The following is a 23,856-nucleotide window of genomic DNA, read 5'->3' as shown; positions in this document are numbered from 1 at the left end:
AGACACACACTCGCACACATTTATATGCATTTACTGCTGCATATGTTTGTATGTATCTGTTGATGTAGTTGTATGAACATGACTTGAAGGACACCACTGCGACCCACATACACTAAACACTGATTTTTATTTTCCTTTTATACTCATGTGTATGTATATGTATGTATGTGTGTACTTCTAAGCATTACTGTTTGTGTATTGGTATTTATATTTTTGGAATACTTGCATGAGCTTATTTTCCTTTTTGCTGTTCATTTTCAAGTAGAAGAAAAATATGCTTTAAAACAAATCAAAGTCACAGAAATTTAATTTCGTTTTATGAAAATTGAAACACAAATTGTTTTCTTTCAAAACCTGTAGTTGTACATTACTTATGTATGTATGTACTAAAGGGAATTTAAAAATTTCAAATTGATGCTTGTTTTGTGAAAATAATTGTTTAAGAAAATTAAGATTCCATAAGGAGTAATAACGTCTGCAGTTATTGTTTAAAAAAATACAAAACTCACTTTTTCACAATTTGTTTAAATTTACATAATAATTAAAAAGCATATTTATTTGAAATATTCATTTGTATAATTTGCCAAAAACAAAAATACTCAATGATTTTTTTTCATTATAGAAAATCTTGTCCCAAACAAGATTTTCTACAGAATTTTTCTACACAAAACTTTATTCCAGAAATAATTTTCTATAGAAAATTATATCACAAACTAGATTTTCAATAGAAAATTTTGTCCCAAAATAGATTTTCTATAGAAAATTTTGTCCCAAACTCAATTTTCTACTGAAAATTTTATCCCAAACTAGTTTTTCTATAGAAATTTTTGTCCCAAACTATATTTTCAATAGAAAATTTTGTTCCAAATTGAAATATCTTTGTTCTAAGCTCGATTTTTTATAGAAAATTTTGTCCCAAACTAGATTTTATATTTAAAATTTTGTCCCAAACTGAATTTTCTATAGAAAATTTTGTCCCAAATTAGATTTTTTATAGAAAATTTTGTCCCAAACTAAATTTTCTATAGAAAATTTTGTCCCAAACTAGATTTTCTATAGAAAATTTTGTACCAAAATAGATTTTCTATAGAAAATTTTGTACCAAAATAGATTTTCTATAGAAAATTTTGTACCAAAATAGATTTTTATAGAAAATTTTGTCCCAAACTAGATTTTCTATAGAAAATTTTTTCCCAAACTTAATTTTTTATAGAAAATTTTGTTCCAAATTCATTTTTCTATAGAAAATTTTATCCCAAACTCAATTTTCTATATAAAATTTTGTCCCAAACTAGATTTTTTATAGAAAATTTTGTCCCAAATTAGATTTTTTATAGGAAATTTTGTCCCAAACTAGATTTTCTATAGAAAATTTTGTTCCGAACTCAATTTTCTTTAAAAAATGTTGTCCCGAACTAAATTTTTTATAGAAAATTTTGTTCCAAACTAAATTTTCTGTAAATAATGTTGTCCAAAATTTGATTTTCTATAGAAAATTCTGTCCCAAACTCAATTTTCTATAGAAACTATATTTTTTATAGAAAATTTTGTCCCAGACTAGTTTTTCTGAAAAAAAATTTGTCCCAAACTCAATTTTTTATAGTAAAATTTTGTCCCAAACTAGAATTTCTATAAAAAATTTTGCCCCAAAGTAGAAATTCAATAAAAAAATGTTGTCCCAAACAATCGACTATTTGTCCCAAAATAGTTTAAAATAGATAACAAATGTTCTCCCAAACAAAAATTTCTATAGAAAACAAAGTTTTCTATAGACTATTTGTCCCAAAATAGATTTTCTGTAGAAAATTTTGTCGCAAACATGTTTTTATTGTTTGTCATTTCAGTCCTTACATTTAGGTTCAAAGTAAGAAAATCATTGTTTCTAAAATTTCCTTATTTTGTGCTGATTCCAAAAATTATCTTTTTCCTATTTCCTCTTTTCACTTCTAATACCTACACATTTTCTTATTTGTACAGATTTCTAAATAATTTATGAAACAACTTCTTAGAATGTAAACATTATTTTACGATTCTCTTTATTAAGTTTTCCATTTCCTCAAAAAACCCAATCCAAGATTTTTATTCTAAACCACAAAAACAAAAAACCTTCAATCAAATGGTATAGATTTTGATTGAAATCTTTTTAATATTTACTTGTCATCCTGTGTTCATATACAAAAATAAGAAAAAAAAACTAAGCCGGAAATTATTGCTGCCATTACAGGTGAATTATGGTTGAGGACAGATTTAAATAATAAAAACCGATTCGCAACACATTCAAATGTAGAAGAAATTTACTTTCAAGGTAAGGCATTGTGAATATATGGCAAGAGATTTATAAAGTCTTTATTATTAAATACAAATCCTTTAAACAAAGTATTCTTGTTTTCTTTTTGATTTTGCTATGAAAATAAAATCTTGCAAAGATAATTTTCTTAGACTTAAAAATAAATGTTTTGAGGATTTAGTTTCTTGTTCTTGTTCTTGTCTTTGTTTTTGGCTTTTGTTTTCGAAAAATCTATTTTTAAATCGAAACAAAAATGAAAATAACAAAGAGAACAAAAGTATCTAATATAAAATTTTCTATAAAAGAAACTGAAAGTAGAACAACAACAGCGTTTATCTATACAAACACCCACACTATGATGGGTGGTACTTTACCTTTATATGTAGCAGCTATTCGTATAGAACTTTGTATTGCCTTTTCCGTTTCTACTGCTGTTTAAATTTTCCACTTTTAAAAGATGTACACATAGAAAAACGACAAGAGAAACACTTGCAAAATTTAAAAACAACAAGTGTTTGCTGCATGTCACAAGTATGAGGGCACATAGCACTCGAAAGTTTTGAGGTGAGCACCTGAGTTAAACTTGCAACATGGTTGTTGTTTGATTTTTACAGCAGATGGTTGTGTGTCGGGTGTAAAATAGCAGAAAAACTCATGTTTAATATTTAGTTAGCTTTTATTTTTCAAAAAAAGGGGTGAGATTTTATGGAAGAAATACGTATGTATGTAGATGTTAGCAAGTGAGTTGATAATAAGACGGTAGTAGTTAATAATTGCTTTTTCTTTTTTGGTCGGTATTATTAGAAAAATCTAGCTTGTGGCAAAATTAAAAAAATAATAATAACATTTTTTTGATTGAGACAAATTTTCTATCGAAAATCCTTTTGGTTCGAAATTTTCTTTACAAAATCCTGTTCGGGAAAAATCTAGTTTGGGACAAAATTTTCTATAGAAAATCTAGTTTGAGACAAAATTTTCTATAGCAAATCTATTTTGGAACAAAATCTTCTATTGAAAATCTAGCTTGGGACAAACTTTTCTATTGAAAATCGAATTTGGGGCAAAATGTTCTAAAAATACTCCATTAAAAATCTAGTTTGGGACAAAATTTTTATGGAAAATCAAGTTTTGGAAAAATTTTTTATAGAAAATCCAGTTTGGGACAAAATTTTCTATTGAAAATCTAGTTTGGGACTTTATTTTCTATTGAAAATCTGGTTTGGGATAAAATTTCATATAGAAAATCTAGTTTGGGACAAAATTTCTTAGCCAATCTAGTTTGGGAGAAATTTTTCTATTGAAAATATAGTTTGAGACAAAATTTTCTATAGAAAATCTAACTTGGGACAAAATGATCTATTAAAAATACTCTTTGGGACAAAATTTTCTATTGAAAATCTAGTTTGGGACAAAATTTTTTATAGAAAATCTAGTTTTAGACAAACTTTTTTATAGAAAATCCAGTTTGCGACAAAATTTTCTATAGAAATTTCCATAGCCAATCTAGTTTGGGACAATATTTTCTATTGCAAATCTAGTTTGGGAAAAAATGTCCAATAAAAAATCTAGTTTGAGACTAAATTTTCTATAGCAAATCTAGTTTGGAACAAAATTTTCTATTGAAAATCTAGTTTGGGACAAAATTCTCTTAAAAAACCTAGTTTGAGACAAAATATTCTATAGAAAACTCAGTTTGGGAGAAAAAATTTTAGGACAAAAGAAAATCCAGTTTGGGGCAAACTTTTCTATGGAAAATCTAGTTTCAGACAAAATTTTCTATTGAAAATATAGTTTGGGACAAAATTTTCTATTGAAAATATAGTTTGGGACAAAATTTTCTATAGAAAATACTATTTGGGACAAAACTTTCTGATAAAAATCTAATTTGGGACAAAATTTTCTTAAAAAAACTAGTTTGAGACAAAATTTTCTATAGAAAACTCAGTTTGGGAGAAAAATTTTTATAGAAGATCCAGTTTGGAACTAAATTTTCTATAGCAAGTCTAGTTTGGGACAAAATTTTTTATAAAAACCCAGTTTAGGACAATTTTTTTATAGAAAATCCAGTTTGGGACAAAATTTTCTATAAAAAGACCCAGTTTGGGGCTAATTTTTTTTTTATAGAAAATCCAGTTTGGGACAATATTTTCTATTGAAAATCTAGTTTGGGATACAATTTTCTATAAAAAATATAGTTTGGGACAAAATTTTCTTTAGAAAATCTAGTTTAAGACAAAATCTTGTATAGAAAATAGTTTTTGGGACAAAATTTTCTCTATAAAATCCTGTTACGGATTTTAAGTTTAGGACAACATTTTCTGTTGAAAGTCTGTTTTGGGACAGCATTTTCTATAAAAAAATTAGTTTAGAAAACATTTTTTTTTTTTTTTTAAATCCCAAAATATTCATTGAAGAAAATTTCTAAAGCAAATCTTATTTGTAAAATAATTTTCAATAGAAAATGCTGTGGCAAAATCCTCTTGAAGAATTTTATGTTTAAGACAAAAATAAATAGTATTAAAGACAATGAAAATGTTGTTTATTTGAAGTGAACAAACAGCACTGCTGCTGTTTGCTAGACTCTGATATCATTCCATTTATTATTATCCACATTATCCATAACATCATTATTATCCTCTTCATTATCAAGCTTAACAACAACATCATCATATTCACACTTATTATTCCACATTTTTTTTTCTTCTCCATTCAGCAGCAAAGTAGTGTTTTGTTTATTTTGCTATTTTAAAGTACACTAGTGAAAGCAATACTTTGTTTTGCTACTTGCTGCAATAGATGCTGTTGCATGCTACTTGTTTAACATTACAGTTGTTTTTGTTAATTCTAGAAACTCTAAACAGGAGCGTTTACATAATGAAAGAAATGGGGGGGGAGGTTAATCTCTTTAATAATATAAACTAAACTTTAGTTTTAACTTTGTGTTAGTTTGGTATAGTTTAGTATATTTGCTACACTTATTTTACTTTTTATGTTTTTAGTTTTATTATAACTTTTTGCTACTACGCCTCTCTCTCTCATACTCTCTATTTTATTTTGCCACTATACTGGTTTATGTGGCAAGTGGTATTTTTCCATATCATTGTACGAGTAAGTTTATTATTCCATTTGAATCCACCTTTTAAGCAAATGAGAAGACAAATTTCATAGTTTTATGCATTTGTTGAATGGAAATTTTTCCCATTATTGTATGCAAACGATAGGGGGAGAACGTAGAAGTAGAGTAGGTATTAGAGAAAGGTTAATTTCAAAAGGTTTCTATGTGCAATAATTAGAATTTAGCCAGTTTTTCTGTTTTGAGCTGCTGCTGTTGCTTTTGAAGCAGCTAATTACAAAGACTAAGGATAATATTTTCATTGATAAATCATCAACAGCTGTTCATAACATTATTTATAGCTTCTATTAAGTATTTTGTGCGCCATAAATTTCTATACAGAATCTTCTGTATGGAAACAATTTTCAAAATTTCTTTTGCGACATAAGTATCATTAGAAAATCATAAACATAATAAAATATTGTTTTGCGAAAGAAAATTTTCTAAAAATCATAATTGCGACATAATTTTCAATAGAAAATCTTGCTTGTGACAAAAGTTTCTATAGAAAATCAAGTACGTGATGCAACTTTCTATAGAAAATTATGTTTGCGATAAAAGCTCCTATAGAAAATCTGGTTTCCGACACCAGATTCTATAAATCATGTAGGCGACACAACTTAATATAGAAAATGAAGTATGAGACTCAGTTTTCTATAGAAAATCATGTTTGCGACAAAATTTTCTATAGAAAATAAAGTTAGCGATACAAGTTTCGATAGAAAATCATGTTTGTAACGATAAAATTTTCTATAGAGAATCAAATTTACGACGATAGAAAATCATATTTACAACAGAATTTTTTATAGATAATCAAGTTAGCGACACAAGTTTGTTTAGGAAATCTGGTTTGCGACACTAGGTTCTATACAACATGTAAGCGACAAATCTTTCTATAGAAAATTAAGTGCGCGACTCAGCTTTCTATAGAAAATGATGTTTGCGACAAAATTTTCTTTAGAAAAAAAGTTAGCGACACAAGTTTCTATATAAAAAACACATTTTTTCGACGCTACTTTCTATAGAAAATCAAGTTTGTAACGTTATTTCATATAGAAATGTTGGCGACAATATTTTCTATAGAGAATCAAGTTTGCGACACAAGTTTCTATAGAAAATCTGGATTACGACGTAGGTTTCAATAGAAAATCTTCTTTGCGGCACTAGATATAGAAAATAAAGTTAGCGACACAAGTTTCGATATAAAATCAGGTTTGTAACGTTATTTCTCATATATAATTGTTGGCGGCAAAATTTTCTATAGAGAATCAAGTTTGCGACACAAGTTTCTATAGAAAATCTGGATTGCGACGTAAGTTTCAATAGAAAATCTTCTTTGCGGCACTAGATTTTATAAATCATGTAAGCGATGCAACTTTCTATAGAAAAATCATGTTTGCGACAAAATTTTCTATAGAAAATAAAGTTAGCGACAAAAGTTTTTATATAAAAAACACATTTTTCGGCGCTAATTTCGATAGAAAATCATGTTTGTAACGTTATTTCCTATAGAATTGTTGGCGACAATTTTTATAGAGAATAAAGTTTGCCACAAAAGTTTCTATGGAAAATCATATTTTCGAAACAACTTTCTGCAGAAAATCATGTTTGCATCAGAATTTTTATAGATAATCATGTTTGCGACAAAATTTTCTATAGAAAATAAAGTTTGCGACACAAGTTTTGATAGAAAACAATATTTGTAACGTTATTACCTATAGAATTGTTGGCGACATAATTTTCTATAGAGAAATAAGTTTGTGACACAAGTTTCTATAGAAAATCATATTTTCGAAACAACTTTCTATAGAAAATCATGTTTACATCAAAATTTGTATAGAGAATCAAGTTAGCGACACAAGTTTCTATAGAAAATTGTCTATGCGACACCAGGTTCTATATATCATGTATGCGGCACAACTTTCTATAGGAAATTAAGTACGCGATTCAACTTTCTATAAAAAACATGTTTGCGACAAAATTTTCTATAGAAAATAAAGTTAGTGACACAACTTTCTATAGAAAATAAGACAAAATTGTCTATAGAAAATAAAGTTAGCGACACAAGTTTCTATAGAAAATCATATTTTCGAAACAACTTTCTATGGAATGTTTGCATCAGAATTTTTATAGGAAATTAAGTACGCGAACTTTCTATAAAAAAACCATGTTTGCTACAAAGTTTTCTATAGAAAATAAAGTTAGCGACACAAGTTTCTATAAAAAAAAAACATTTTTTGCGACACTACTTTCGATAGAAAAACATGTTTGTAACGTTATTTCCTATAAAATTGTTAGCGACAAAATTTTCTATAAAGAATCAAGTTTGCGACACAAGTTTCTGTAGAACATTTTATTTTCTATAGAAAATAAAGTAAGCGACACAAGTTTCGATATAAAATAATGTTTGTAACGTTATTAACTACAGAATTGTTGGCGACAAAGTTTCTAAAATCAAAGTGTTAGAAAATCATGTTTTCGTAAAAAGATGTATATGATTGCAACACAAGTTTTATTAGAAAATAATGTTTGCGACAAAAGTTTCTGTAGAAAATTATGTTTGCGTCAAAACTATTATAGGAATAAAGTTAGCGACATATGTATCTCTAAGAAATTATGTTGGCGACTCAAATTTCTTTAGAAAATCATGTTTGCAACGTAAATTTCTATAGAAAATCCTATTTGCGACAGCATTTTGTAAAGTGATATTTCTGTACTATTTTTCATTTGGACTTGTAGTTTCTAAGTATTTCGTCTATCATATCTTCTAATAAAAATGTTTTTTTCTTTTTCTAAACAATGATAAGCGTATCATTTACATTTTTTCATCTTCATTGTAAAACTTTTTATCCCTCCCACTACTATCGTATTTCTTCATATAAATTTAGTTGTTTTTCCTACAATTTATAAACATATTTTAGTAGTTTTTATTATTTTTAGTTTATTTTTACTACTAGCTTCTAGTGTATTCTATATATTTGCCACAATTTCTATTTGTAAAATTTATTCATTTGTATATTTTTCAAAGATATAGACTATTTTGGTATGCAGCAGCAACCATCCTCTCATTCAACAGCAAAATATAGCTGGAAAATCATCATCACTATCATCATTTCTGTCATAATTTTATATTGTTATTATTTGGATTTTTTGTTGTTATGTATTTTAGTTTTTTTCTCCCTTTTGTTGTAGTTTATTTGTAGTATCTGTATCTGTTATTCTTGTTGGCAACACAATGATAACTGTTGAAAAATAACAGCCATTTTTAGTAGTTCATTTATTTATTTACTATTTTTCTTTTGTAGGTTTTTGTTAAGCAATATTTTGTGAATAACTTATGTTGAGTAACTGTATAAAAATAATAATAATGATAACAAAGAATTTTCATAAAACTGTTGCGGATTTGAGATTTTAGCAGCAAGTAAAATATATTCATTAGTTTTAACAGATTTTGTTAAAAAAATTATTTTCTTCAGAAAAACTTGTCATCTTAGTGAAACAATTTTCTAGAGGAAAACTTGCTTTGGATACCATTTTCTTTAGAATCATATTTAAGAGATATTTTTCTTCTGAAAATCAGGTTTGCGAGATATACCCAGCAAAAACTAGGTAATGGCTTTAAATTGTAATTACTTACCTAACAACATACTTTTCAATGACTATTGCATATTGTCAGTATTACATAGAAGTAGTCTAATGAGATCTTACTAATAATGTGTTATATAAATACTTTCTAATTCATTAGTCATCTTGTCTATGAAGATATATAAGCTGTGTACATTTCCTCATGCGATTTGTAATCGTTTGTGGTAAGTACTTGCCTCCAATGACATCACCGTGTTAAAATAATGACTTAAAATGCTATTGTGTAGGTAAATTTTAACTTCTTAAATTTTAACTTCTTGGGAGTCCATTTTCTTTAGAAAAACTTGTTCGCGAAACATTTTTGCTTAGAAAATCATATTTGAGACTCCATTTTCTTTAGAATCATCAATGCATTATAAAATCATATTTGAGAGAAAATTGTCTATAAAACAAATTAAAGTTCTATGTTTGGCTGTGCCGAATCTTATATACCCTTCACCATACGCTATCGAAAAGATAGCCGAATGTTCCCTTTTATAGAGTCTCTTTCACACCAAAAAATACCACTTATCACTGTTGCCAACTTTTTTCCCAAAAATATCGCTAAAGTCGACTGAAAAATAGCTAGAAAATAGCTAAATTCAAGACATTTTGAAAAATTTAGCGATAAATCGTCAAAATAATATTTATTATATGATTCTGAAAACAAATAGCTAAAAAAAAACTAGCTAAATTTTTCAGATTTTTTATATTATTCTAAAAAGTCAGCGATTTATCGCTAAAATCTATATACATACGTAGGAATGGGATAGTGGTACAAACACATCTTATAACAAACACATAAGAGAATCTTTTTTTATGTTAAATATTTTCACTTTGGGTTAGGAAAAATGTCAAGTTGAGGTTAATTTCGATATGCGACCCTATACAGATTGCTTTAGGAATGTTGTAAAGATAAATTGAATTTCGAAATGCTGGCCTTTTTGGATCGATCCTTTATTTTCAGCATAAGAGTATTATTTATTTTTCCATTACAATACAATTACAAATTATATTCTTACCTAATTTACCGAGCAGGGTGACGATAACCATACGACCGTTGTAGTGTAGCAGACCAGGATCTCTGCTGGGAATCGAACCCACAACCCTCAGACTGACAGGCTAGCACACTACCAACTAGCCAACCGGGGCACCCAAGATTATTATTATACACTCCTTTTGTGGGAAGTTTATCGATCGATATGCGGCCCTATACGCCTTAGAAATGTTGTAAATTTTTAGGACTTTATGGATCGATCCTTTCGTCACTTATTTCCAATGTTCACTAATTTGTAGAATTATGGTAAATTTTATTATCATATCACTCATTTACTAAAAGACTCGTTTTTTGAGTACAACAAAATATACCCCTTTTAAAGTTTTTCGTATAACTTTACCTGTACGCACAAATATTTGCTCCTAATTATGTTCTTCAGAACATTCAAAATAAGTATTTACAATAAGTATAATTTACATTGAATGCATATTTTTATATACATACATATATGTAAATCGTCATTCGTAGCAACTTTTAAGCGATATTATCAAAATATAAATGAATAAAAAATGCCTTAAAATCTAAAGAAAAATCGCTAGATTTCCCGCTAATAGCTAAATCATATTTTTCCCCGCAAAATGGGATTAAAAATCGCTAGATTTGACGAGAAAATAGCTAAATTGGCAACAGTGCCACTTATAGAACGATTAAGTACCAAACAATCCTTTCCTATGTTTCTAGAATGAATATAATAGAAAATTCAAAAAGTACCTTTTGGAAAAGTACCAAATAGTCGCATTTTATTCATATTTCTATTCATATTTCATGTTTCTATGTTCAGTATTCTAGAAAATTCAAAAATTACCCTTTGAAGAAGGAAAAAGTACCAAAAAGTCCCATTATATACGTTCTCACTTATATCGGGCTCTACATGCTTAATTATATGTTTCTAGGTTCAATATTATAGAAAATTCAAAAAACTTCCTTTTGAAGAACGAAAACGTACCAAAAAGTTTCCTTTTATAGATTCTCTTTTACTCAGGGCTTAATTTCATGTTTGTAGTACCTTTTTAAGAACGAAAAGTTCAGAAATGTCCACTTTTATATGTTCTCACTTAATCCTGTTTAATTTCAGGTTTCTAGGTTCAATATTACAGACAATTCAAAAAGTACCTTTTGAAGAACGAAAAAGTACCTTTTGAAGAACGAAAAAGTACCTTTTGAATAACGAAAAAGTACCTTTTGAAGAACGAAAAAGTACCTTTTGGAGAACGAAAAAATACCAATACGTTCCACTTTATTCATTTAGTCCAAAAAGTCCCATTTTATAGGTTCTCATTTACTCCGAGCTCTACATGCTTAACTTCATGTTTCTAGCCAATAACAACACACAGCTACAGTCGTAACGTGTTTCTTTGTAACAAGCAAGTACAAGAACAAAAACTTACCGTATGATGCTGTATGTTGTTGTTTATTATTTTTGTCCAATCATGCATCAAAAATCTAAATTTTTGATGGATTGTCTAGGATTTTTGCTTATATCTCAGTTATTTATGAATCAATTTTGCTGATTTTAAATAGGATACTTCTCGAAAGTATGTCTGACAGAATTGTTGAAGATTTCGGTCCAGATGATATCTGCGGTCTTGAGAAAATTGATTTTAACAAACTTACAGACGGACAGACAGACGGACAGATAGACAAACAAACAGACAGACAGACATTCTGTTGAAAATCGCGTTTGCGAATTTCTCTAGAAATTATTATTTACCATATAATTTTCCATTATTAAATCTTCTGTGAGAAACATAAAGAATAAGTTAAATGTAACGACTTCTGATAATGGTCCTTCAAACTTTCTTTAAATTTCTGACAAAAATTTGTATTTAAAAAATTCATTAAACTCTAAATTCTTAAATTGTCATAAAATTGAATTTTCCACGTTTTAAAAGAAGTTCCTTATAAGGTTAGATTAGGTTGATAGGAGAATGTGTAGTACATCAAATCCGAAGAAATACACCTAAGCCACTATCGGGCCTGTTGCGCGCTCCTTTTCATGAAAAAAAATTTGTTCACGAAGTATATTATTTTTCTATGTTCAGAAAAACAGTTTCCTGGACGTAATTCCTAAGAATTTTCAAATCCGTATGGAGCCGTGAGCGCCATATTTATTCTAATCCAATTTACACATTCCGTTATTGCTCGGACTTCTGCCTGGAAGCTTGTGTTATGATTAGATAAACGGTGGTATATTTCAGGCCCACTTTATCCCTCAATTTAGAGCCATCCATATAACAACGGATTTCTACTGGCATTTGCTCTAGTTTTCCGGTTGACCAAGACATTCTATCTGGGATCAGCGTTTCAAAGTTTCCGACATATTCTGTGTCTGGTATGCGATCAGTCACGTTCGATGATTGTGTATAACCTTCCAATGTGTCCAGTACACATTGGAAGTTCCTTATTAAAAGTTGAGAAATTTACATTATTAATTGGTCCTTCGAACTAAAACTTTAGAAAATTTATAACTTGATCCTTTACCCGTAAGTTTTAAAAAATCAAATGGTTCAAATATCTTAAGAAAACTCTAAACGGAATTGTCATTAAATGTAGAGTAAACTATTTATTAATATAGTTCAAATTTGGTCCTTCGAACCCTTTTTTGTAGGCATTTTAAATCAATTTGGTTTTATTTCAATTTAGTTAAAAATTTAAAAAGAAGTTTTTAAGAATGGTTTTCATTTAATTTAAATCTAGAGAAATTTTCTTCAAATTTCAACATTTTCTTACCACCAGGGCGTATGAAATACATAAATATTTTAATATACATCATACGCCTAGTAGGAACATTTTATGTATGTATGTAAATGTATTTTTAATTGTATAAACATTTGTATATACAAATGTGTATGTACAAATATATTTAATATAAACTAGATTCATGTTTTCTTCCATTTTTTTTTATTGTTGATATACAAATAACCATAAAAATGCATAAATATATAAATTTCGATTCCATTTATTTGCATAACCACCAAATGGCAGCGGAACTCTCTGGCAATAGATTTATACAAGAGCAGCAAGTATATGAAACTAATTTATTATTCATATACAATTTGCTTTTAGCGGCATTAAACAACACTGAAAAACAGGAATAGACAAACAAAACACACAATTTTTTTAACAACAATCAGGGAATAAATAAAAAAGTATAAAATTTGAATATTTATTTCAAAGCAAAGTTTTGTTTTTGCTCCATTTTTTTTTTCGAAATAAATAAAACATAGAAATAAACGGAATTAAATGTAATATGTATATGTATTTGTAGGTAATTTTATATATAGGAAAAAGTAAATTTTTACTGCTGATGTTGGCATAATTTTTAGTACTTTTAGGAAATTAATAATAAAAAAATATTTATGAATATTTATTAAAAAATAAAAAAGGGGTTGATATAATTGCCATACATACCTAAACAAATAAATAAATTAGAATGAAAAAAGGATAAAAAACACATTTTTATTACTAGAAATTTTAAATTTTTTTTGGGAATTATTTTATTGATATTGATTTTATATAAGAATATTTAAAAAAAAATCCATTTATTTAAGGGAAATTATTGCGTTTACTTTGTTAACATAAAAGTACATTATACGAGCTATTAAAAGTAGATAAAATTGCAAAATTGACTTATTTCGAAAATTGGTCCTTCGAACCGTTATTTTCAAATTCCTTTAATTAAACAATCATAAATAATTCGTAATAAGGAGAGATAGTAGGAAACAGATGGTATTCTTTCAAAGAAAATGATTACACCTTCGTGAAAAGGGTATGAATGCCGAAGTGCTTTACGTAAACAACTGCCATGTTGGCTTTAGTTCACGGTGTTCTTTTTTACCCACAGGGTGAGCTTTTGTGACGACTCACCATGCAGGTGGTAATGGTTCTGCCGATCCATTTACAAGCACTTTACTCAAGTACTTGAGCTAACCCATATCTGACCATTACTGCCCCGTTGCTTAACTTTCGAGTTCTAAAAACATCACTTCCGTTTACAACTACACAGATCGGATGGCCTCTATTGAGTCGGCAACAGTACCTGGAGGCGTATTCGGTAGAGCAAAACACGAAGATTTTGCTCTTTCTGTGGTAAATCTGGTATGAACAGAGTTTATCCTAAACATACCTGGACAAGGAAGGAAAATTTAATGATTTCACTTGTATAAGATACCTTTCAAACATCACCATTCAACTCAGCACACTTCTCCTTCATCCGACACACTTATAGAGAACAACATCCGACACACTCACTCTAGGTATAAGGGGAAACCCTACATTCCTCCTTTATCATATGCTTTGGTTTACGGTGTTATTTTTTACCCACAGGGTAAGCTTTTGTGACGACTCACCACGCAGGTATTAATGGTTCTGCCGATCCATGTACAAGTACTTTACTCAAGTACTTGAGCTAACCCATATCTGACCATTGCTGGCCCGTTGCTTAACTTTCGAGTTCTAAAAACATCACTTCTGTTTACAACCACGCAGATCGGATGGCCTCTATTGTGTCGGCAACAGTACCTGGTGGCGTATTCGGTAGAGCAAAACACGAAGATTTTGCTCTTACTGTGGGAAATCTGGTATGAGCAGAGTTTATCCTAAACATACCTGGACAAGAATGGAAAATTCAATGATATCACTTGTATAAGATACCTTTCAAACATCGCCATTCAACCCAGCACTCTTCTCCTTCATCCGACACTCTCATAGAGAACAACATCCGACAAACTCACTCTAGGTATAAGGGCGGGGAAACCCTACATTCATGCTGTATCATATGCATTTAACATCAACTCATTTCCTACTCTTAGTCCCACAGTCACTGCTCTGTGGGGTATCCGTTGACTTCGGTAACAGTACCGAACTTATACCGAACTGTCCATCAGTCCTTTAACCGAAATTCCCTTCCCGTGAATTTGGGTTTAAACCACAGCCACATGTAATATGCCCCCGGGACGTGAGAAAGGTATATATAAGTTTGTCATTCCGTTGGAATTTTTTATAATATAATTTCCATACCCTATGAAGTATATATATTCCGAGTACTATCCGTCTTGTCTGTCTGTCTGTCCGTCTGTCTGTCCATCTGTCTGTATGTTTGTTGAAATCAATTTTCTGAAGGCCCCAAATATCTCCAGGACCCCAATCTTCAACAATTCTGTCAAACATGGTTTCGTGAAGTTTATTATATAAAATCGGCAAAATCGGTTCATAAATAATGGAGATATGAGCAAAAATCCGAAACAATTTCTAAATTTTTTTTATAAAAAATTAAGATTTTTTTGTGCATGCTTAAACAAAAATAATAAACAACACACAACATCATACGGTAAATTTTGTTCTTGTACAAAACAAAGCAGAGCACAAACAACACGTTACGAATGAAATTGTGTGTTGTTATTGGCTAGAAACATGAATTTATGTATGTAGAACCCGGAGTAAATGAGAACCTTTAAAATTTGACTTTTTTTCGAAAAGTACTTTTTGAATTTTCTACAATAATGAACCTTAAAACATATAATTGAGCAAATTGAGAAGTAAATGAGATTTGGTAATTTTTCGTTTTTCAAAACTTTCTTCAAACTTAATGCTTCTAACACAAAGTTCAGCAAAAAAATATTCAATTTAAATGGTTCTTCGAACTATAGTTTAAACAATTATTTTTTGCTGCTTTGCTTACATATTTAACTTGAAACTTCAAACAATTAAGACGTCAATTTAAATTGCTCTTACTACCACTTTAGAAAACATTTCGTCAAAAACTAATTAACATTAATGTCTACGGTTTAATTTCAATTTGTACCCACAACATAAAAAAAATTAATTAAAAGTTTTAACTATTAAAAGGCAAATCATAAAAAAAATAACTACAAATCCTCTCATATACACTTCTATATTAATGCACACATCCGGTTTCCGGTTAAGTAAAGTTGATTATATTAAAAAATACTCTTACAAGCAAAAAAGCTTTTAAACACAACATGTAGTGTTACAGTGTACCACTTAAAAGTAATTTTCTTTCTACTCACCTAAAATGACCAAAGCATTACCCAACAAACCGGCAAAACCAATAATTCCAAAAAATACTGGCACTATTGTTGACACTACACGCTCTAATGGCCATTCAACATCCATTTCAAGGTCCATTTCCATGAGATTATCGGGCGGTAGTGTGGCATTTCCAACACCACCACCACCACTGCCATCCGCCATAGTGGCTGTGGCAAAACGTTGTTTGCCAATGGCAAATGTTATATTGCCACATTCTGTGGCATTTAGCCATTCCGAACAGGCAATGGCCAGGGAGGAGGAGAGTGTCTGTGCTTGTGGTGTGATTTGCTGTAAATGTTTCACCGGCATATTGGTGTGATTCATATGATGTGGCATCTTGTCGTAGGCCATCATGTAATGGCGTTAAATTGTAGTTATTTTTAGGTGTAATAATTCACTTTCTTTTCTTTATTTTTTTAATTTCATTTTTCTCCTTCAATTTTGCATAATTTCATTATTGTCAATTTAGTTTTACTTCTGCTTGCATTTTACCTGCAAAAAAAAATATTAAGAAATTATTTTTATAGTTTTATTATTTATAAAATTAGTTTTAACAAAGTTCTTAAAAATATGACCAAAATGCTTTTTAGGTTTTAATTTTTGTTGCCAAAACTTTTCTTTACAAAATTCTGTTTAAAATTTGTTGCTTAAAAGCTGCATGTTTTCTAATGAAACACTTTACTTTGCGAACTTACTCAAGAATTTCTTTAATCAACAAACAGTTTTATTCACTCTCTTTAAAAAACTATTTTTCACTAAGTTTTAATGCGTGTTTTATAAAATATTTAACTACACGTTACTAACTATACACTGGAAAAAATTGACATGATATTTGGTCCTTCGCACCACTAATGATAATGAATTTTCTAAAGAATATTTCTCTTTATAACAAGGAGACTATTTTGTAATGAAAACATTTCATAAGAGAACTCCATCTCTCTTTTTATTATAGAGCAAATTATTCTGAAAACAGTCTCTCTCTCAGAACTACAGAGAGATCTGCCTTTATTGCAATAATACAGAGAAACAGTTTTCATTAGAAAAATTTTCTCTCTGCATTACAGAGAGACTGTTTTCTTTAGAAAATTTACTCTCTGTTACAGAGAGACAGTTTTCTATAGAAAATGTTCTTTGTGTATTACAGAGAGGCTATTTTCTTTAGAAAAATTTTCTCTCTGCATTACAGGGAGACTGTTTTCTTTAGAAAAATTTCTCTCCGTATTACAAAGACAGTTTCCTTCAGACAATTTACTCTCTGTTATACAGAGAGATTGCTTTCGTTCGAATATTTTCTCTCGGTAAAGCAGAGAGCCAGTTTTCTTTAGAAAATGATTTCTTTGTTATACAGAGACTGTTTTTTTTTTTTTTTTAAATACTCTCTCTGTAATACAGAGTTCTCTCTGGGACTGTTTTCATTAGAAAATTACTCTCTGTATTAAGGATAAACTGTTTTCTTAAAAAAATGTTCTCTCTGTTATACAGTGAGATTGCTTTCTGTAGAAAACATTCTCTCTGTATTACAGGGAGACTGCTCTTTGCATCGAAGAGAATCTGTTTTCCTTAAAAACTTCTTTTCTCTGTTTTTATGATAAAACTTTCAGAGAGTTTTTTAGAATACTATCTCTATCTTTACGAATTGGATTTCTGAAAAATCTTCTTTTAGTGAAAAATTTTATTTTTTTTTTAAGTGAAATTTTTGAGAAAAATTTATTTATTTATTTTTTTTTTTTTTTGAGAAAATTAATTGCTTTGTATTCGCCAAAACTCCTAAAATGTTCTTGAAATTGTTCTAAGTGTATAAGTTCTTATCTCATGTTTCACACATGGTGAATTAGTTTTAAAAACAAACTCTCGCATTCAAAGTGTACTACCGGTACGTAGAAAATAAAATAACCATGTATTTCGGAATGATAGTCCCGGTATAGGGAGTTTATAGAATTAGACATAATAGATAGGAAATTAATTTTGTAGCAGACAAATTATCCATTTTCCTCCCATTAGTTTAAAGTAACTTCTCTCTAGACTACTTGGGGTCACATAGCTGGTGATGGAAATTCTCTTAGCACTACTTCCACTATTACGTAAAATTCAAAAATATATACATAATGAATTCGTTTCAATCAAGTAGTATTGGGGATACATAGTTTCCTTGTAAACCAACTGAGAATTGTTGCCATACATGACACTTCCTGGTTGGATTACTTTAACTTCCGTGTAATACGTACTTAAGTTTAACGTTAAAATTGTGCATGCAAAAAAGAAAAAAACCCTAGAACTTATATCAAGATACATATGTAGATATTTATACGTCATGGTGATGGATGATGTTTGACTGCGTTGTCAGGGGTGATGGCATCTTTAAATGCATTAAACTAAATATGGATTTTTTAACTCCTTGACAGGCTCTTTATATGATGCTTCTAGTACTTATTTATGCAGTGTTCGTAGGTACATACAAGCACTTTATTTGAAGTATCATCATTCGCTTAAATATACTTTCATTTCTTATAAACACTTGTATATGATGAAAGTTTGGGTGAATGTAAGTTGTTTTTATTTAAATACCCTGTAGTACAAAAAACCACAATAACTTATTGGAGAATTTGTTACATAAACTAAGACAGCTCTTACTAGTCGTACGATATAGTAATTTATATGGTCACCAACCATTTTGAGTAACTCTCAAACCAGTTATTTCATTGATGAAACGTAATGCAGATTAATTTATTCTCCCCATTCCTATAATCGTGGTTAGTTAGATAACATAATCAATCTCATGCAGCCGTTATAAGTAGTATTAACCCCAGATTTAGCTAGGCATTAAAATTACTGGGTTCCCGTTTAGCTACATACTATATGTAGTATGTCAAACATATGTCATTTTTATATCAACAATAAAATAAAGAATTTATTACAAAATACTTGTTTTTGTAATTTATTTTATTTTGAATAAGTTTTTTTTCCTTTTTATATAAAATATAATTTTTCATATAAAATTATAATAAAATTGTTGACTTATGTATGTACAAATGTGTAGTAATGATGTCATTGTAAATGTAATTTTTTTACAACATTGACGACAGCACCGCTGACTTTGACTTTACATTTGTAAAAGTTTTATAAGGTTAACTCGGGTTTGAGGACGATACAGTTGAAGATTTGTTTTATTTGATGGCGTTATTTAAGTAATGGCTGAATGGGTTTTAAATTAATTAAATTTATTAAGAAGTTCATACTGTTGAAAATGTCTTGAAGTGGATTTAAATGTATTTAGTTATTGAAGTAGTAGGGGTGTTGTTTTTAAGGAAAATTTAAGTATTTTATAATTTTCGTAAAAGTATGTGACTAGACTATAGACTAGACTAGACTATAGACTAGACTAGACTATAGACTAGACTAGACTATAGAGACTAGACTAGAGACTAGACTAGACTAGACTAGAGACTAGACTATAGACTAGACTATAGACTAGACTATAGACTAGACTATAGACTAGACTATAGACTAGACTATAGACTAGACTATAGACTAGACTATAGACTAGACTATAGACTAGACTATAGCCTAGACTATAGACTAGACTATAGACTAGACTATAGACTAGACTATAGACTAGACTATAGACTAGACTATAGACTAGACTATAGACTAGACTATAGACTAGACTATAGACTAGACTATAGACTAGACTATAGACTAGACTATAGACTAGACTATAGACAGAGACTATAGACTAACTAGACTAGACTATAGACTAGACTATAGACTAGACTATAGACTAGACTATAGACTAGACTATAGACTAGACTATAGACTAGACTATAGACTAGACTATAGACTAGACTATAGACTATAGACTAGACTATAGACTGGACTATAGACTAGACTATAGACTAGACTATAGACTAGACTATATGACTATAGACTGACTATAGACTATAGACTAGACTATAGACTAGACTATAGACTAGACTATAGACTAGACTATAGACTAGACTATAGACTAGACTATAGACTAGACTATAGACTAGACTATAGACTAGACTATAGACTAGACTATAGACTAGACTATAGACTAGACTATAGACTAGACTATAGACTAGACTATAGACTAGACTATAGACTAGACTATAGACTAGACTATAGACTAGACTATAGACTAGACTATAGACTAGACTATAGACTAGACTATAGACTAGACTATAGACTAGACTATAGACTAGACTATAGACTAGACTATAGACTACTACTAGAGACTAGACTATAGACTAGACTATAGACTAGACTATAGACTAGACTATAGACTAGACTATAGACTAGACTATAGACTAGACTATAGACTAGACTATAGACTAGACTATAGACTAGACTATAGACTAGACTATAGACTAGACTATAGACTAGACTATAGACTAGACTATAGACTAGACTATAGACTAGACTATAGACTAGACTATAGACTAGACTAGACTAGACTATAGACTAGACTATAGACTAGACTATAGACTAGACTATAGACTAGACTATAGACTAGACTATAGACTAGATATAGACTAGACTATAGACTAGACTATAGACTAGACTATAGACTAGACTATAGACTAGACTATAGACTAGACTATAGACTAGACTATAGACTAGACTATAGACTAGACTATAGACTAGACTATAGACTAGACTATAGACTAGACTAGACTAGACTATAGACTAGACTATAGACTAGACTATAGACTAGACTATAGACTAGACTATAGACTAGACTATAGACTAGACTATAGACTAGACTATAGACTAGACTATAGATAGACACTATAGACTAGACTATAGACTAGACTATAGACTAGACTATAGACTAGACTATAGACTAGACTATAGACTAGACTATAGACTAGACTATAGACTAGACTATAGACTATACTAGACTACTACTATAGACTAGACTATAGACTAGACATAGACTAGACTATAGACTAGACTATAGACTAGACTATAGACTAGACTATAGACTAGACTATAGACTAGACTATAGACTAGACTATAGACTAGACTATAGACTAGACTATAGACTAGACTATAGACTAGACTATAGACTAGACTATAGACTAGACTATAGACTAGACTATAGACTAGACTATAGACTAGACTATAGACTAGACTATAGACTAGACTATAGACTAGACTATAGACTAGACTATAGACTAGACTATAGACTAGACTATAGACTAGACTATAGACTAGACTATAGACTAGACTATAGACTAGACTATAGACTAGACTATAGACTAGACTATGACTAGACTATAGGACTAGACTATAGACTAGACTATAGACTAGACTATAGACTAGACTATAGACTAGACTATAGACTAGACTATAGACTAGACTATAGACTAGACTATAGACTAGACTATAGACTAGACTATAGACTAGACTATAGACTAGACTATAGACTAGACTAGACTAGACTATAGACTAGACTATAGACTAGACTATAGACTAGACTATAGACTAGACTATAGACTAGACTATAGACTAGACTATAGACTAGACTATAGACTAGACTATAGACTAGACTATAGACTAGACTATAGACTAGACTATAGACTAGACTATAGACTAGACTATAGACTAGACTATAGACTAGACTATAGACTAGACTATAGACTGGACTATAGACTAGGACTATAGACTAGACTATAGACTAGGACTATAGACTAGACTATAGACTAGACTATAGACTAGACTATAGACTAGACTGTAGACTAGACTATAGACTAGACTATAGACTAGACTATAGACTAGACTATAGACTAGACTATAGACTAGACTATAGACTAGACTACAGACTAGACTATAGACTAGACTATAGACTAGACTATAGACTAGACTATAGACTAGACTATAGACTAGACTATAGACTAGACTATAGACTAGTCTTTAGAATAGACTATAGACTAGTCTTTAGAATAGACTATAAACCATACTAGACTATATACAAAACTGTATCACTCTTTTTCCTCCAATTTTGTTTAACCTGTAAACATTTTTTTAAGAAAAAGATCACATTTAAAATAAATTGTTTTTATATTATCAACAATTTTAATTATTTCATAAAAACAACGCTTTATAAAACGATTTAAGCATAAAATTAAATTAAAAAAATGCAAAAGAACAGACATATTTGACAGCCACCGACGTCACTATACATACATATTTTATTTACATTTTGTAAAAGCAGTAAAGTTTGCATTCTCTTTCATTTTATCAATATTCTTAAAAAAAAATAATAAACATTTTTCAACTGAAAATTCTTATAAAAATAAGTTTATTGTAATAATATTAAAGATTTTAATTAGTTCATTAAAAACTTTATAGTCATTAAATAATTTTGAGCATAAAATTGAAATATTAAAATTTAACGAAATTTGCAACAAGTAATTTCGCAAAATTTCTATTCATTATTGTGCTATAGTTAATTGAGTAGATATTAAGTGTTATTTACTCTATAGTGACGTCACACTACTATATATATTTCGCTAGACAACAAAATGCAATTTTTCTTTTCTTTATTGCTCCTTAAGAAACACAAATAAAAAATATTTCAAGTTCTTATCAGTACAATTTCTTTGGTGTAATTCTATTTAAAGTGCGTGCTTTCTTAAAATTATTCAAAGTGAAGAAAATGTAAAAATTTATAAAAATTATAAAATTCTGCAAAATTTTGCCAACATTTGCTAACATAATTAAGTCTATTAAATATTATTATACTGAACTTAAAAACTATTTTAAAAGACCTGTTATTTTACTTTAATGTAAACGGTTTTTTTTCCTCGTATACCAGTTACGTGGCATCATAAAAAGTTAGAAGAAAATTTAACAAAAAAGTGTGGCAAAAACGAGGGTAATATGCTCTGGGGTGTGTTAATTTTAAGAATTAAGGATGTTTATTATAATAAAAAATATATATAAAATAATAGTTTTATTTTAAGAAAAAACTATTTTTGGAAAGTGTTTTTAAAGTGAAAAATTTAATAAAAAGGTATTTTAATGGGTTAAAAAAAAATATTTAATGACTTCTGCTATTCAAAAAGGATTCCTAGGAAGTTGAGCTGGTTGTTTTTTTTATAAAAAGTTAATTAATTGAAAGTACTTTTGTCCTTAAAATCAATGGAATTGAATTGGCACTTTTATAAATCAAACAAAAAATTACAGTTTCAGCTCAAAAAGTGAAAACTCAATTATTTGGCCAAAGTAACTTTTTGTTGGCAAATGATTCCGCAATGCATTCTCCACATCTGGATTAATATGGATAATTTTTACGTAAATCTTCTAAAAACTAGATCTTTTTGAATATATAAGAATCTATAAATCTTTAACAAAATTCAAAAAAATGTTCATTACTGCTACATGTTGTTGCTGAGAGTCCTTAACATACATTTTATTGTTTATTCTGTTAATCTATTTAAATGTTTTAACAATTTAAGTAATAAAATTAATATTTGATGACATTTTTATCTGAGTTAATAAATTTATATACAAGCAGACATAGAGACAAAAAAAAAAAAGAAACAGATAAAGCAAACGAATGATAAAGATGTTTCTTTATACATTCGTTTTTCAAATTAGTAAAATTCAATTTATTTGAATTTGGGGTTTTTGCAAAGAGACGAACCATAAAATATATAAAAATCACATAAAAATAAAAATTAAGTTAACAACTGTGGC

At 29.1% G+C, this 23,856-nt stretch overlaps 1 protein-coding gene across 1 annotated transcript in view; it reads right to left on the bottom strand.

Moving 5' to 3' along the window:
* Positions 1–23,856, bottom strand: part of LOC119603602 (allatostatin-A receptor-like) — a gene marked incomplete at its 3' end in the record, with an annotated part of 109,838 nt that overhangs the window by 13,296 nt on the left and 72,686 nt on the right. The window contains exon 2 of the mRNA XM_037955678.1: positions 16,110–16,623. Within this exon, the coding sequence (XP_037811606.1) occupies positions 16,110–16,485 (376 nt within the window). The remainder of the gene's footprint in view (positions 1–16,109; positions 16,624–23,856) is intronic.

Source organism: Lucilia sericata, unplaced genomic scaffold, assembly GCF_015586225.1.
Source record: "Lucilia sericata isolate MDLA Ls3-8-SP2 unplaced genomic scaffold, ASM1558622v1 Contig000314F_arrow, whole genome shotgun sequence".
Taxonomy (NCBI): domain Eukaryota; kingdom Metazoa; phylum Arthropoda; class Insecta; order Diptera; family Calliphoridae; genus Lucilia; species Lucilia sericata.
The sequence above is the reverse complement of the archived record's forward strand: the minus strand, read 5'-3'. Positions and strand labels throughout refer to the sequence as shown.